The following is an 18366-nucleotide window of genomic DNA, read 5'->3' on the forward strand; positions in this document are numbered from 1 at the left end:
CTACAAAGATAATTATATCCTTTGATTTTCTTTTTCCAGCTAGATGACCACAAAGCCATATTGCATATCAGAGAGGAGACTTTTATATGATCGAAATAACAGTTTTTTGTTTTAGTTTGCAATACAGTAAATGCTCGTTATAACGGACCATGGAGGGTGGGGAGGCGGGGTTGGGTGGTGTTTGTTATTGACAATTGCCGCTAGAACTGAGTAAGGTGTTATCATTGTATAAATAGTAGAAACAAACCATGCAGTTGTTGGTTAATACACAAAAGGACAAAACGTGCTGGAGGAACTCAGCAGGTCAGGCAACAGCCCTGGAGAACATGGACAGGTGGCGTTTTGGGCCAATGGGTTTCTTCTGACTCTTGGTCTGGAATTGGGCCTGGAATCCAGGTGAGTTGACGGCTGCGGCTTGCTGGCGACGGAGGAACAGGTGAGGATCAGCTTCCTGCGGGCGGCCGGAATGCAGGTAGGTGTTGGTGGCAGCGACAGGAGCGGCCAGGGTGTTGGCAACGGCAGGGGCGGCATGTGAACGGTCGGGGTGGTGGTGGCTGTAGCATCGGCGGCAGGCACGGACGACCTGGGTGGCATTTGTGGCCTGGGAGCAGCTGCGCTGGCAGCGCGGTGGAGGTGGTCGTGGTGGCATTGCAATGGCGGTGGAGGCAGTGCTAGTTGGGGGGTGCTGGCGCTGATACCGGCCGTGGTGGTGGTGCAGCCAAGGGCAGCCGGAAGCGGTGTGAACCGGGGGCGGCGTGGGCAGTCGTCGGTAGGTCAGTCCACTATAACCAAAATCCATTATAAAGAGGTCCGTTAAAACGATGCTTTACTGTATTATTATTGGACTAATTTAAAATAAGTTTATAATTACAATCCTTACAAAATTCATAAACAGGAGTCTATATGTATATTACACTTGCACAATCCCTCTTTATGATTGTCTTTTCTGATAACATACATGATCAATTACCTAAAATAGTAAATCAATTCATTTTCCATTTGAATTTGCAATTAATTATTGCTTGATCTTGGATCTAAAACAAGACACATAGTTTTGACAACACTGAGCCAAATGAAAGTGTTGTAAAGTACTTGTAAAGTAAAGAAACTCAGGAGATGAAAACCTAAACTTGAGCAGGGGCAATCGTCTTTAGCACATAGAACAATACCACAGCGGAACTGGCCTTTCATCTAACAATGTCCATGCTGAACATGACGCTATAGTAAACTCATCTCCTCTGACTGCAGATGATGTGTATCCGTCCATTCCCTGCATATCCATGTGCCTATCCAAAAGCCTCTTAAATACTATTGTATCTGCCTCCAAAACCATCCATGGCAGTACATTCTAGGCACCCACCACTCTGTGTGTAAAAGAAAACTTGCCCTGCGCATCTCCTTTCAACTGCCCCTCTCACCTTAAAGCTATACCCTTCAGTCTTTGACATTCCCACCCTGGGCAAAAGGTTCTGACTGTCTACCCTATCAATGCCACATAATTTTATATACATTTATCAGGTCTCCCCTCAGCCTCCGACATTCCAGAGAAAAAAATTAATTATCTAACCTCTCCTTATAAAGAATGCCCTCTAATCCAGGCAGCATTCTGGTAAACCTGCACCTTCTGCAAGCCTCCACATCCTTCCTATAATGGGGTGACTGGAACTGTACACAATACTCCAAACGTGGCCTAACCAAACTCCTAAAAGCTGCAACATAATTTCTTGACTGAAACACAATGCCTCATTAGATCAAGGCAAACATACCGTTCACTTTCTTTACCACTCTACTTTCAGGGAGCTATTGACTAGGACCCCATGATCCCTTTGTACATCAATGCTGTTAAGCCATTAACTGTATTCTTTCCACTTACATCCATCCTCCCACGCCACAAATCTTCACACTTGCTTGGATTGCACTCCATCTGCCATTTCTCTGCCCATTTCTGTAGCTGATCTATATCCCTCTATACTTTGACACCTCCACCAATTTTAGTGTCGCCTGTAAATTTACTGCCCATCCCATATGCAGCTTTAAAAAAGGACACATGCTGGAGAAACTCAGTGGGTCAGGCAGTATCTCTGGAGAACATGGGCAGGGGAAGTTTCGGGTCAGGATCCTTCTTCAGACTGATTGTGGTTGGGGGGAGAAAGCTGGAAGAGAGGAGGGGCAGAACAAGGCCTGGTGAGTTATAGGTACATATAGGTGTGGGGGGAGGGGGGGGGGGGTGATAAGCAGATGATTGGACAAAGGTCAGAGATGAAAATCAAAAAGTGTGAGATATGGACAGAAGATCAGCCTATCAAAGCCCACCCTCACCTGTATCTACCATCCGTTGCCAGGCTTTATCCTGCCCCACCTCTTCTCCAGCTTCCTGCTCCCTCTCCCACCTCAAACAGTACAAGGAAGGGTCCCGATCCAAAACATCACCTATCTATGTACTCCAGATCTATGCTCTCATATACTCTGTGGAACTCCACTGGTCACAGACCTCCAACCACAATAACTATCTTCCACTATAACACTCGGTCTTTTATGAGATAGTTAGTAATGAATCCAAACGACCAGATCACTGTGGATTGCATGTACTTTAATCTTCTGGATCTGTCTACCATGAGGGGACTATATCAAATGCTTTACTAAAGTCCATAGTGACAACATCCACTGCCCTACTTTCATAAATAATGTTTGTCAACCATTCAAAAATCAGGTTCGTAACACATGACCTGCCATGCTGCCCAGTACCTAATTGGCCCATTCTCTTCCAAATACTAGTATAAACTGTCCTGAGGTATTCCCTCCAATAGCTTCCCAACCACTGATGTGAGACTCACCAGCCTACAATTTCCTGCATTATCTTTACTTCCCTTCTTAAACAAAGGAACAACATTGACAATGAAGATAGAAACTAAATGCTGGAGCAACTCAGCGGGACAGGCAGCACCTCTGGATAGAAGGAATAGGTGACGTTTCAGGTCGAGACCCTTCTTCAGACTGAGGATCCTCCAGGACCTCTCATCTCTACTTCAAGTTTTATTCTTGTAGATCCTGAATTTCCTGGAGAAGTTTTGATGTGTTAAATATGGAAGCTACACTTTTGCATACTCTTCCTTACCTAAGATTTCCTGAATCGTAGATAAAATAGTAAGATTAAACGAGAACTTACCAGTTTGAAGTTTGATCTTGATTTTATGAGGAGTTACGATGAGCGATTACGTAATCGCTCATCGTAACTCCTCATAAAATCAAGATCAAACTTCAAACTGGTAAGTTCTCGTTTAATCTTACTATTTTACTTCGGAGTCACGTGAGTGACTATGTGAAGATTTCAAAGCTCTGTGATTTTACGCCGGTTACGAATCCAGGCGTCACACACTGAATGGATTGACCATGGATGCGTGTAATCATTAAAGCATTCAGACATTACGTAGTTAAGTAAAGTAACTGATGCTTTAAATGAAAGAAAAGTTTCAAAAAAAGTTACCCCTCCCAATCTTGGGGGGGAAACTAAGGGACAGAACTTAAAATGGTACGTGCAAACACCCCCAGTCCGGTTATGGGTTTGTTATAAAACCGGTGGACCGTTATTTCATTCGTCCATCCTGCAGCCACTAGGATGTCGTCAAGGGGCACGTCCATAGCTCTTGCTGCCGACGTAGATGTAGCCCTGGTGGAGTGAGATTTAACCATATAAATGTTTACTCCTGCTACCGCCATTACCTCTTTTGACCATCTGGAGATGGTTTGAGTTGACACCTTTTGGTGTGTTTTTTTTTAATTTTATTTTTTTTATGGCTGATGAGGACCGATTGTTCTGAGCCTCTGAGGTTCTCCGTAACTCTCAGATAGTGGTGTTAGTGTGTTACCACCCACACAACCGTTGGTCCTCTGGATATGCCAAGAACTGGATCTCCATCCCTGACATTCCTGGCCTGCTCTGTTTTATCAGGTTCCTGATTAGGAATGTTATGTTGTTCATATTGGTGGTCATGTAGTCCAACTGTAGCTTTTGCAGTGTCTGGACTCTTTGTCAGCATACCACCTTCAGGGTTTATAGGCGGTCCCCACTGTCAAAGTAGGGTTTGTACCACGCTCACATCCCATGTGTCAGTGTACCTTGGCCTTGGAGGTCTTAAATTGTAAATTCCCTTCATGAATTTTGTTGTAAAGGGGTGATTCCTATCGAACTGTGCCCTGCTTCCAGCATCAGATTGGAGGAGAGTGTGCCTCTGGCACTATAGATGCACTATAACTTAGTTTATAGTTATAGTACAGTTGATAGGAACTCCAAGACATCCGTTATCCGAACTGTGTTGTATTTGTTCGGACAGTCCTATGCCTTGAAATGGCCTCCTCAGAATCTGCAGACCAACAAGTTATACGTTCATGTAGTGGATGATTACTCCCTGTAACTGGGTTCACTAGGAGGTCCCTGCTCTTGGGTACAGCCATTACTGGCTGGACTATAATTCCCAAAAATTTTGGGGACCAGGCTTGAGTAGGCCAATCTGGCACTACCAATATGCCTGTGGCTTAGTCTTGCTTGATTTTTGTCAAGCATCGGTTTGTGAGACAAATTGGCGGAAAGCATACATAAACATTCCTCCCCAATTGAGGGAGAAAGCATCCACTGCCTTGCTCCTGGATCCAGCTCGCAGGACACATATCTGGGTAACTAATGGTTAGTCTAGATGCAAACGGATCAACATCTGGTATGCCAAATCGTGTAGTTATTTTGTTAAATACTGTCTGATTCAACATCCATTCTGTGTTGTTATTAAATATTCGTGATCCAGCATCTGTCACCGTGTTATATCTACCTCGTAGATTTCCCAAATATTCCTCTCGATACACCAGTGCCAAATGAGGTTCGACAATCTGTTGTAAGATACAGATTTTACACCACCCTTGTTAATGGATATATGCCACCGCAGTGGTGTTATCAATCTGAATTTGAACAAGCACCGGTTGCATATCGCTAAAGAGAACCTTGAGTCCATATTGTGCCCCCAACAATTCTGGGTAATTGATTCCATGTGTTGGGGAATTACAGACTCCTGCTCATTCCATCTGCCCCCACAGCTTTAGACTGTGTTGGTGTCTCCCCATCCTTAGCCGCTTGCATAGGTCTGAAGAACCCTCGATGGCTTTCGAGCAAAATTTCCCTGAGCTGTCTCCCATTCGTTATCCACCATAGTTATTCAACAATGGCCTCTGCTGGCAATCCATAGTTTGCCAATTCGGCCTGCATGTAATCTGAGTGTTCGTTCCTTTGCTTGATGTAAGTTCTGGTAATGCAAAGGCCCGTACTGCTGGGAATGCAGCTACTATTTGCCAATTACACTCGCTGTTTGCCTGATAGATGGCTAGAATTTGACTATCAGGTCATTGCAGGCTTAATTAATATTGTCGTTTGCTCCTAGGCAAAGTCACCAACATATTTACTGTTTTTGATAGTAAATTCTAGGTAATCAATTACCCTTGTAGGTGCCAATTTTGATTTAACTGGATGGATGAGGTAACCAATTCTTTCAAACAGGGTTTTGGTTTGCTTGACTGATGCTTCTGCCAATTCTTGGTGACTCCAAAATGAAAATGTCCTCCAAATATGCCATTACTATGTGGTTTTGAGACCTTTGTAGTCCCAGAATTGGTTTCCGTAGTTGATTTTTGGAGCTGATGTCAACCCATTTGGCAGAGCCATGCCATCCAGTTAAACTTCAAATATCTCCTGTTCTTAATGAATAGACACCGAATAGTATGCATCTTTGAGGTCGATACATGCCATGTGACCATTTTATAGGAAGCTCCTATAAAACAGTAGTTAGACCGTAACAAAAAATTGCTGTTTCTAAAAGTTTGTACTGCACAAATGAGTTAAACCTTGATGAAGTGACATCCTCCATCTGTCACCTGTCCTGGAAGGCAATCCTGCCCAAAATACTGACCTTATCATACTGAGCCTGCCTTGTCGGACAATTCTGGCCATAATTCTGAGTCTGCCTTGAAAGACGACTCTGATCATATTTCCGTGCCCAGCTTTCAAGCTACCACCGGCTTCAGTGAACTGTTTACCCCCTATGGAGGTGTGGGGTGTGTTGTCGCCTACTGATGAAGTTTGCTGGTCGTTGGTACCTTGATTGGTCCGACAGCTTTTGCTTCCTTCTTCTGGTCTTACCTGAAGAGAGGATTCGGCGGCTGGTTTCTCCAAAGTCACCCTGATAGCGCTGTTCCCTTGCCGGCATTTGTGCGGATATTCTGCCAACTGCTGTCTCTTGAGGCCATATGCATGTGCTTCAGTATGTTCATACTTTAATTCGAGATCAGTTACCTACTGATCTCGAAACCAAATTTCGTTTGAACGTTATGTGAGGTTCAAATGACAAAAAAATGGTATTGTATAGTATTGTAATTCGAGATCAGTTACCTACTGATCACTCACACTCCCCTCCATTGAGAGTGAGATTTGTAGGTAGCCCTGAAAACAGGTGCTGCCGCAGGCCCCTGAGGATACCTGCGCTGACATGGCCCCTCCAGCGGGCTTAAATGAGATTCTTGCTTTGGGTCAGACTGAAACTGACCGTGAATGCTCCTCTCCTCAGAGCAGGAGACATTTTCTAGATCTCTATCCAGGGAAGCACCCAGTGGAACCTGGATGATTGCAGAAGTATTTCTTTTCTTTTGTGCTTATTATTTATTTTATGTAAAGCTCTTTGGTGCAAGTTAACTTAAACAGTGCTATATAAGTAAAAGTTACTTGCTTACTTCCTTTCTTCTGCTTGTCCCTGGGAAGGTTTCCCCCCCCCCTGCTTTTGTACTCTGATTCAGAGTGGTTTCTTCCATATGTACTTCCCCCTCCAATGGGGAAGACATTGGGTTGCCCCATTATGCGAGGCTCCCGGTACTGCCTGCAGCTTGTAGGCCCGGGCTGACACAGCTCTCTCCTTAGAGCAGGTCATTGTTGGAGCAACTTCTCCAAAAGTTGCTCCTATGTGGGAGAGTCGTCCTCAGACGCTCTCTGTTGAGGGAGGGTATCCCTTTCCCTCCCCGGACTCTTCTGAGTCAACGGGTTGTTTGACTTGCGGGTGGATTTTCCCGTACTGCAGGACCACCAATGGAGCTCTCCTCCTGCAACAAGTCTCCTGCCGGTCTGCTGCCGGCGCTAAATGTCGGGAAACACCGTTGCCCGCTACTGGGAAATGCTGCGGTCTTCGGCAGCCGACTTCCCCGCGGACCGTCTCCTCGACATCTGGGCCCTGAAACTACAAAAAGTTTCAAGCCCGAAAGAATGCAGGTAAGTGATTCAACTTTCCTTACCTGCCCATCCTAACGGCCTGGGAGGACGCAGTGCCTCTCCAGTCCGTCGCGCGTTGCGTTCAGACGTAATGACGCGCACGCAGACGGACGGCCCTTCTTCGCGTAGTCACTCACGTGACTCCGAAGTAAAATCTAAGAATATGTCTATTGATTTGGACACAACAAGAGATGTGTTTTGCAGCATAATCTTGCTGCATCAATGTCAGAACTATCACAACTAGCATGACCAAGTACCATCATAACTCCTCCTCATTACATGTGAATGCTATTTTCCTTACATAGAGGCACTAATTACCATTTATTTATCACTTCATTTTCATCAACTTCAAACTTTGTAAAATGTATTGCTTTGATGTACAGTGAAGGAATATATAATGAAAATAAGAATCAGTGTTGTGTAATTTCAATTACAAGGTGTCAATAGAAATCCCAGAATACCCTATAATCAAATTGAACCAAATGAATTAATTAGTAAATCTAATTATACTCCTCATCGATTGGCATCCGGCATCTCGGGATGTATCCATCAAATCACCTGGTCAGTGTCAACCTGATATTTTTTTATAGTTTTATATAATGTACCCTTATAGTTCAAACAGAACCTAAACAAGTAAGTCAAAAATAAATATTAATGGATTAATATGTTATTTCCAATGGATTGAAACTACAATAAGTTATATGTTGTATGTGGCTGTCCTTTTTCTTCGTTTTGTGGGTAAAATGTCTATCTGTTTTTCTACTTTTTAATTAGTAACTTTCTTCATTGTGTTATTTCATCTTGTATTTTTAGGTTTCAATCCTTTTTGGACATCTTCCAACAATGTTAAAGTATACCTCCTCCAGCAACCCATTTTCTGCTTCAAAAATAAAATGACAATTTTCTCCTATGTGTGGTCTTACGCAAACAAATTCTCCTTTCTCTCTTATGATTCATAATCTGCGAACCTGCCTGATTATTTTTTTCATACATTGATACCTTAGCTATGCAGTCCAAGTCCAATGTATTTAAGATTCCAAATGCTACAGATTTAGATAAAACATGTGAGGGGGATACAAAGGAAATTTGATAATTTAATAATTTATTAGATACGGTTGTCAATTTTCTTTTCAGGCATGGTGTGGTTTTTAACTTAACACTTACCTGCCTTTGATAGATTACAATAAATATTCATTTGGTCTTGATTATTAGTAACAAGTGTTTGCAACAACTCTAATTCTGTCATTCTATGACTGCTGTCTCATCCTGCATGTTTACCCGATGCCCCTTTTCTTATCTATCACGTGGAAATATCCGAAAGCACACCCCAGATATGGCAAATGGCATAATAAGCTTTAAATGTAAATGCAAAAAAATGGAAACACTCCAATGAGAAAATGCACAGTGCATACTCTCTGCATAAAAGGAATGCGTACCTAAGGTAGAGAAAAGGGAGATATTGCGTTTAGTACTGAAAGAGGTGAACCAACTGTTATGAGGACATCTTGAATTATGTTGAAAACAGAACAATTCTTGTTGGATTTTGCAAGCTTTTATTACAAAACCACAATTCCAATTGAGCAAAGCCATCCCAGGCAGCATGTTCCAGGCACTCACCACACTCTGCGTTGAAAAACCTGGCCCTCATATCTTCCTTGGACTTTGCCCCTCTCATCTTAAAGCTAAACCCTCTACTATTTGATTTTTCCATCCTAGGAAAAAGATTTTGACTGTCCACCCTGTCTATGCCTCATAATTTTGTTTACTTCTATCAGGTCTCCCCACAATCGTTGGCTTCGCAAGTCTGTCCCTGTAGCAAATATCCCCTAATCCAGGCACCATTTTGGTAAATTTCCTCTGCACTCTTTCCAAAGCCTCCACATCCTTCCTGTAATGAGCCGACCAAAACTGCACACAATACTCCAAATGCAGCCTATCCAAATCCTACAAAGGTGCATCATGACTCGTAACTTGACTCATACTCAATGGCCCAACCTTTGAAAGCAAGCATACCACATGCCTTTTATTTACCACTATCTGCTTGTGTTGGCATTTTCAGGGAGTTATGGACCTGGACCCCAAGGCCCATCTGTACATCAATGTTATTGAGGGTCATGCCATTCATTATATATTTCCCCCTTACATTTGATCTCTCAAAGTGCACTACCTCACATTTATTTGCATTAAACTCCATCTGCCATTTATCCACCTATTTCTGCGGCTGATCTGTCCCACTATATACTTTGACAGCCTTCCTCTACAGGTGTTATCCACAAATAGCTCTCATATTCACTCTACCTGACTCTTTCCTACTAATGTTACGGGTTACCTTAATAGGTTGAGATTAAAATACAGTTATAAAGGTAAACTTTCTATGTAAATTATCAATTAAATTCATGATATATAAACCTACAGAATATTTAAGTATTTTATTGACCAACTATAAAAATTGGTTAACTAAATTTATCAAGGCAAAAGATGGTATCAACAAGGAAAATCTTTAAAATAACAATGACATTTTGTTCAAGGCAACATTGCAATGATTTTCTTTGCTCTTACAGGAAATCCAGATCAGTTCATGGAAAATGTCTTAATAAAACCCAACCACGTTATGAGTCCACATTACTGACTTGTTATTTTCCCCAAATTTAATAGCCGGAATTAATTGAATTGACAAATACATTACCTTGAAATAAAAACTATTGTTAGATTTTGTCTATTTTTCTTGCACACCAGTTGAAAAAATCCGAGATCTGTGTCAGGGAAATTGTGGATTTTTTTTTCCTGATATATGGGATTAAGACATCCAAATTTCATAAATATTTCAGAAATGAGCGGGATTCTTTAATTTAATTTATCTCCAAAACTTATGATGCGTTCTTTTTTATTCTTTCAACTCTTCATCATTGTCCACACATACATATAACAAACTATTATCTTGTTCAAAAGGGAACTGCAGATGCTGGAATATCGAAGGTACACAAAATTGCTGGGGAAACTCAGCGGGTGCAGCAGCATCTATGGAGCGAAGGAAATAGGCGACGTTTCGGGCCGAAACCCTTCTTCAGACTGATGGGGGGTGGGGAAAGAAAGAAGGAAAAGGGGAGGAGGAGGAGGAGCCCGAGGGCGGGCGGATGGGAGGGTGGGAGGAGACAGCTAGAGGGTTAAGGAAGGGGAGGAGACAGCACGGGCTAGCCAAATTGGGAGAATTCAATGTTAATGCCATAAGGACGCAAGGACCCCAGACGGAATATGAGGTGCTGTTCCTCCAATTTCCGCTGTTGCTCACTCTGGCAATGGAGGAGACCCAGGACAGAGAGGTCGGATTGGGAATGGGAGGGGGAGTTGAAGTGCTGAGCCACCGGGAGGTCAGGTAGGTTATTGCGGACTGAGCGGAGGTGTTCGGCGAAACGATCGCCCAACCTACGCTTGGTCTCACCGATGTAAATCAGCTGACATCTAGAGCAGCGGATGCAGTAGATGAGGTTGGAGGAGATACAGGTGAACCTTTGTCGCACCTGGAACGACTGCTTGGGACCTTGAATGGAGTCGAGGGGGGAGGTGAAGGGACAGGTGTTGCATTTCTTGCGGTTGCAACGGAAAGTGCCCGGGGAGGGGGTGGTGCGGGAGGGAAGGGAAGAATTGACGAGGGAGTTGCGGAGGGAGCGGTCTTTGCGGAAGGCAGACATGGGGGGAGATGGGAAGATGTGGCGAGTGGTGGGGTCACGTTGGAGGTGGCGGAAATGGCAGAGGATTATGTGTTGTATTTGCCGGCTGGTGGGGTGAAAGGTGAGGACCAGAGGGACTCTGCCATTGTTGCGTGTGCGGGGATGGGGAGAGAGAGCAGTGTTACGGGGTATGGATGAGACCCTGGTGTGAGCCTCATCTATGGTGGCGGAGGGGAATCCCCGTTCCCTGAAGAACGAGGACATTTCCGATGCCCTGGTATGAAATGTCTCATCCTGGGAACAGATGCGGCGTAGGCGGAGGAATTGGGAGTAGGGGATGGAGTCTTTACAGGGGGCAGGGTGGGAAGACGTGTAGTCCAGATAGCCATGTGAGTCAGTGGCTATTATCTTGTACTGTTTGTGCTACTACAATCTAATTCTAAATCTTTCAACTGTCGGTGGCATTGCAAACTAATATTTTTGTCTAAAATATGAAAACACATTACTTGATCTTTCTTTAGAATTATTTATTATTTTTCTTTGCCTTTCTGAGCTAAAATTCATTTAACATAAACATTTTCCCATCTGCATTATTCCCAGAAAGTGGGGTTTAGCTATTAGTTTGTCCTGCTGGGCATTTAAAAAAAAATTGCTACCACGGAGGCCCAAAATTGAGTGTGAATGTGATGTAATATTTGATTCAGTAAAATAAGTTATTGACTTGAATGGTACTCTTCTATAGAGGGTTTGGCATGGCTTGCAACAGATAATGTTCTTGCAATTTCCAACAGTGTTATTCCAACAATCTAATTTAGTAGTGTTATTTTTAAGAGTAAAAAGTAACCATGCCATTAGATGTTCTTTATTTTTATTGATTTAGCCAAGTGGATTACATTTGGGCTTTTGTGACTGATCGTTTAATTATGAAATGCTTCTTTACCTTTCAAATTACAGTTATATTTGGTGTACATTTTCCAACAATACTAATTATTAACTAAAACAGAATAAGAGCTGTAGAACAGTTAATGATTTCAATCTAAAAAGGTTTTTAATTGTGTTCCTCACTCACTTTGCTACTGTGCTCAAGTTTAATGTACGATCTGATGTTTGTGCTGAAAGGTTGCTTTTGTGTTTCTCAGGTACAAATAGTTACCAAGAAAATAGATGTGAGTCACATTACATCAAAATGTGGCTCTTTCAGCAACATACACTATAGACCAGGTACTGTACTCTTAGCTTATTATGTGCCTGTTTATTTAAATGCGTATTACTATATTGTTTATTGTGTAATTCAAACTGTGATTCATTAACCATGTGTAGGTGGAGGACATATTAAAATTGAAAGTCAGAAACTGGATTTTAAGGAGAAAGCTCAGCCCAAGGTTGGCTCCTTTGATAATACACGTCATACCCCAGGAGGTGGAAATATAAAGGTAGGAAATGAAATGGTTGAGTAAATGTTTATTTTGCAAAAACTTCAATAGAAAACCCAACAAATCTCATCTATTTCCCTGCCTTATGACGGGGAATCTATTTGTTTAATACTTCCTATTCGCAAGTATTTGCTTTAGCAAACTTGTAAAACTTTAAGAAATGCTTTCAATTAAGTTGGGTACAACATCAATGATGCAGCCAACATCATCAATAGATTTTCCAGCACTCCTGATGCTGTACATTGAGAATGCTATTGGCAGTTAGTTTACACTCTCAACTTGCAATGTTCCACAGGAATGCTGGAAGAGCTTTTATCCGGTTATCATGTTACATTGTGCAAATATGAAAACTATTCTTGTATCATGGAATATTACCAATTGCAATCTGTCTCCACCAGTAATATGAATATTAATTTGATTTTCTAAATAGATTGAAAGCCACAAGCTTTGCTTCCGTGAGAATGCCAGGGCTCGTGTGGACCATGGAGCAGATATTGTCACTCAGTCCCCAGGCCGTTCGGGTGCCACAACTCCTCACAAACTCAGCAACGTCTCCTCTTCTGGAAGCATCAATTTAATGGAATCACCGCAACTTGCCACACTTGCTGATGATGTTACTGCTGCACTAGCCAAGCAAGGATTGTGATTTTGCTCTACAACATTTTAATTGTTTGTTTGCAGCATGTGCTTTGAGCCTTCACAAGCTCAAAGTGGGATTGTGTTTAGTCCTTTTCAATTAAATGTTGATCATGTCTTCAGACCATTATGAGTAAAAATAAAATCTTGTTTCCATTCATGCCAGGTGTTTCTGGCTTTAAATGGCTACTACTGCTGTACATCACACATGGCAATGTTGTTTCTCAGCTCTGCTTGCATGGACTGATGACAAATGCATTTATAATGTTTCATGCCTAAAGGCAGTGTTGAAATGGATCAAGACTCAGAAAGCAGCTGACATGCTTTATTCCCAGTTATTCACTCTATGTTGAATGAATGATTCCTTGTCAATGAAGGAGGATGCCTATTATTAATATTTATTACAAGATAAATTAATACATACTTGTGTTTCATGAGAATAAAGGGGCAAGCCCAGAAATGAGTAATATACAGTCACCCCATAATGTTTGGGACATAGACCCATCATTTATTTATTTGCCTCTGTACACCACAATTTGAGATTTATAATAGAAAAAAAAATCACATGTGGTTAAAGCGCACATTGTCAGATTATAATAAGGCCATTTCTATACATTTTGGTTTCACCATGTAGATATTACAACAGTGTTTATACATAGTCCCCCCTATTTCAGGACACCATAATGTTTGGGACACAGCAATGCCATGTAAATGAAAGTGGTTATGTTTAGTATTTTGTTGCATTTCCTTTGCATGCAATGACTGCTTGAAGTCTGCGATTCATGGACATCACCAGTTGCTGGGTGTCTTTTCTGGTGATGCTCTGCCAGGCCTGTATTGCAGCCATCTTTAGCTTATGCTTGTTTTGGGGCCAAGTCCCCTTCCGTTTTCTCTTCAGCATATAAAAGGCATGCTCAATTGGGTTCAAATCGGGTGATTAACTAGGCCACTCAAGAATTAACCATTTTTTAGCTTTGAAAAACTCCTTTGTTGCTTTAGCAGTATGTTTGGGATCATTGTCTTGCTGTAGAATGAACCGCCGGCCAATGCGTTTTGAGGCATTTGTTTGAACTTGAGCAGATAGGATGTGTCTATACACTTCAGAATTCATTATGCTACTGCCATCAGCAGTTGTGTCATCAATGAAGATAAGTGAGCCACTATCTTCAGCAGCCATACATGCCCAGACCATAACACCCCCAGCACCGTGTTTCACGGATGAGGTGGTATGCTTTGGATCTTGGGCAGTTCCTTCTCCTCCATACTTTGCACTTGCCATCACTCTGATATATGTTCATCTTCGTCTCATCTGTCCACAAGACCTTATTCCAGAAGTTCTTTTAAGTACTTCTTGGCAAACTGTAAACTAGCCATCCTATTTTTTGGCTAACCAGTGGTTTGCATCTTGCAGTGTAGCCTCTGTATATTTGTTCATTAAGTCTTCTACAGACAGTGGTCATTGACAAATGCACATCTTACTCCTGAAGAGTGTTTCTGATCTGTCGGACAGGTGTTTGGGGATTTTTCATTATTATAGAGAGAATTCTTCTGTCATCAGCTGTGGAGGTCTTCCTTGACCTGCCAGACCCTTTGCGATTAGTAAGCTCACCAGTGCTCTCTTTCTTCTTGATGATGTTCCAAGCGGTTGATTTTGGTAAGCTTAAGGTTTGGCTGATATCTCTAAGCTTAAGGTTTGGCTTCTTTGACTTTCATTGGCACAACTTTGGTCCTCATGTTGATAAACAGCAATGCAGGTTTCCAAAGGTGATGGAAAGACTGGAGGAAAGACTAGGTGCTGAGACCTCTCTCTTATACATGCAAAAATGAGGCATTTAAACACACCTGAGCAATTACAAACACCTGTGAAGCAATGTGTCCCTAACATTATGGTGCCCTGAAATGGGGGGACTATGTATAAACACAGCTGTAATTTCTACATGGTGAAACCAAAATGTATAAAAATACCCTTTATCTGACAATGTGCACTTTAACCGCATGTGATTTTTTTTTCTATTGAAAATCTCAAATTGTAAAGTGCAGAGGCAAATAAATAAATGATGGGTCTTTGTCCCTAACTTTAAGGAGGGCACTGTATGTAAATAATCCTTGAATTACATTCAGTCCGGGAAGGAAAAGCAGTCTGTTAAGTAAGAACAGCGGAAGTATTAATGTCAAAACACAATATGATCACAATATAATTGGGCTCATTCATAAATGGTAGTGTTTTGCATTTTTATAATACACGTTGTAACAAAAATGGGAATCAGGTTGTTCAGAAATATCATGCAGCCACTTTAAATAGGATGCAAATCTAAAGTTGTGGATCTGTATCTTTAACTAGAATGTCAGTTCAGTGCTAGATTTCTATATATGCTGACTTTTCATATTTTGTTTGATCAGTTGTTTGATATATAGTACATATATATGCAGTTTAATGTACTGCATATATATAATATATATACGGTATACTAGATATTCTCTGTGGCCAGTGTGTTATCCCTTATATACTTGAAGTTATGCTTTTATTCACAGTATCTGTGTTTCTGCACCTTTTGGTGTTACTGTTTAGGATAAGGTAGTCATTAGCAATTATACTTGTTAGATTTATCTCTCAAAAAAATAGCATGAAGTGCTTACTGTAACAACCAAAAGCTATGACTTTAGTGCCAGATGAGTTTGTTGATGTATTGCTAGCTAAAAGATTCAAAAAATTGCTTTGTAGAATTTTGATGTACCGAGGGGGTCATATAGCATTTGGTGTATGCTGTTTTCTGCTTATTACACTTTGCAAGCCAGTTTTGGTAGTGAGGGCCAATTAAGATGATGTTTTTTTTAAATATATATACTATGGAATCAGGATGTAGGAATATTTTTTCCAAATTTGTTGGTCTCAGTCAGAGTTACTGAAGCCATACTTACACGGCTTTTGGTGTCATAACAATAGATTTTATTTTCAATGTTTAATTAAAATTGAGATCTAGAAATTAATTGGCAACTGAAAGAATGACATAAATTTGTAATGCATTTTTACAGGTTCTGGAGAGGCAGTATCTTGTTGCAGGATGGTTAGACTGGAAATCAAAACTATTAAAAAAATAAATGAATTTGAAGATATGTTTTGTAATGCTACAGCCAGCTATTAAAGGTTATTGTAGATATTTATTAATGTAATCAAACAACAGTATCTTTAACAAATATCAAATTGAGATCATGTTTTTCACTAGCCTGTAAAAATGCTTTGGAAAGTAAATTAATCTTTTGTAGAAGAAAACAACAATGTATTTTAAGATTATCTGAACATGTTGAAAGCTATGCTGCATATTTTTCATTAAAATGAAAACAGCTTGTATTGAACAATACAGGATACTGTAACATGAAGTGATTAGATGGAACATTGTTGAAGTGGGAGATAAATACAAAAAGATGAAGGGGTTGCATGTTAAATGAGGGTCTGTTATTGATGTTATCATCTTGCCAAGTTACTCCCAACAAAATTTGAAAAAGAAAATAAACATTTTAGAAGACATGAAGGAAAAATAGGGCAAAATAAGATATCTTGGCCTGGTATAGGCTGCGGGATTTTAATGTGCTTTAGAGAATGTGTTTTACGTCCAGTCATTCTGGAGTCTGTTAAGACAGAATGATATTTTGGGATTGGCCAGTGTTAGCTTGTATGTTTTAAGTAAAATTTGCACTTGTATTTGTTGCTGTAGAGTGATTTGCAGAATAAATTGCTTCTCATCTGACACTAGTAATGTTTTGTGCTGGTTATTTTTGAAACTGAGCAATTTGTAAACTTTGCCTGAGATCAAGGCAGGTTACTGAAATAATCTGTCCAGACAAAAGCTGGATGATTAAAATTCTGAAATGCTTTCTTGACAGAGTTGACATGGTGTGCTATTTTTTGAAGAACAATTCAATCATAGGTTAAATCAATAAGTTACATTTGATTATTTTTCACCATCTACATATTTGGTGACTTTGTTACGAGATTTCATTTTCCATTGTAGCCTTCTCTTGGGTGTTGGACTAAGTTTATTTGCATCTTGAATGTACATTTCCCTATACAAATATATACTTCTTTAGCCAAGAAAAATTCCTGATGTAGTAATACAATTTTATTTATGTTCTGACTGGTATAGTCAATTGTATAATTCTATCCTCACTAAATTAAATATAGAGTAAAACAGTGCTTTTTTTTGTGTTAGTACGTGCCGGTACAGTGTACTGGCATGTCTAAATAGTAAAAACCTAGTTTACTGTACAGCAGCATGGTGTGAACTGTTGTATGTACAATAACACCCTTTTGTCTAGAAAAAAAGCACTGAATTGAAATAGTACTGGAAAATACGGGAAATAATCAGCAGGTTGAACAGCATCTGTGAAGTGAAAAGAATTAAGGGCCTGTCCCACTATGGTGACCTAATTTGCGAGTTAAGAGGAGTTTGCGCTCGCCACAAACTCGCAGCATGGTCGACACGTGGTCCTAGGAGGTCACTGTAACTCTCATTCAGGGTGGAGAGAAGTTCCCGCATACTCGCGGCCTCAGTTTGGTCGAGGAAAATTTTTCAATATGCTGAAAATTTTCTACGAGTAAAAATTGGTCAGCATGGTTCTTTTGAACTCGTAGTGCAGTGGTAGTGGGGTCGCCATGTAGTAATAGGTGGTCGAGGCTGGCGCAAGCAATCTCCTTTGCTGACCGGGCGTTTTAATTGGATCATTGGGGGAAAAAAACGTAAGCATGAGTTTTCAGAACCAAGGAAAACAGACCGGTAATGTTAAATGCCCGCTAAACTTTATTAAAAGTTGTCTGGCTTCTTAAAAGTGTCTCCACTCCTTCTCTCCCCTTCTCCCCTCCCCGCTCTTTTAAAGGACTTACCGTACATTGCGCCAGCCGTCTTTTACCTTCCTGTTCATCGTGGGTATCACCTTGGGTGTGCACCGTGTGAATTTCAAACAGCGCTCCCCCACTTGCCCTGGCCCCCGCCTTTGCGATATGTTTGTGTGTGTGTGTGCGTGTGTGTGTGCTGACGGTCGATCCAGCTCGCGGTTTCATCGCTGACGGTCGATCCAGCTCGCGGTTTTTCAGGCGAGTGGCCTCGAGCTTGAAGGTCGAAGACAGTTGCTGAAAAGTCGCGTAAGTGAGACAGGCCTTTTACCATTCTGAGACAATGACCTTTAATCAGAACTCAGAAAAAAATGGACACTTAAGATGTTTCAATTTAAAAACGAAAAGGATGGGATAGATGGAATTGCCTGTAATAAAATGGAGACCAATGATATTCATAGTTTGGCTCAGAGAGGGTGTTGTGAGTAGTTTATTGCACCTGTTGGG

At 41.1% G+C, this 18366-nt stretch overlaps 1 protein-coding gene across 9 annotated transcripts in view; it reads left to right on the forward strand.

The window, feature by feature from the left end:
- The window catches only part of map2 (microtubule associated protein 2), a 294566-nt gene extending 280938 nt beyond the window's left edge, over nt 1-13628 (forward strand). For 8 of the 9 annotated variants that reach the window (XM_033023599.1, XM_033023607.1, XM_033023604.1 and 5 more), the window contains 3 exons: nt 12102-12183; nt 12283-12395; nt 12826-13628. In XM_033023599.1, coding sequence (XP_032879490.1) covers nt 12102-12183; nt 12283-12395; nt 12826-13041 — 411 coding nt within the window. In that variant the 3' untranslated portion in view covers nt 13042-13628. Of the gene's footprint in view, nt 1-12101; nt 12184-12282; nt 12396-12825 lie in introns of those variants that run through there. The other variant, XR_004412492.1, reaches the window with a different exon arrangement.
- The last annotated feature ends 4738 nt before the right edge of the window (nt 13629-18366 follow it).

Source organism: Amblyraja radiata, chromosome 7, assembly GCF_010909765.2.
Source record: "Amblyraja radiata isolate CabotCenter1 chromosome 7, sAmbRad1.1.pri, whole genome shotgun sequence".
Classification (NCBI taxonomy): Eukaryota; Metazoa; Chordata; class Chondrichthyes; order Rajiformes; family Rajidae; genus Amblyraja; species Amblyraja radiata.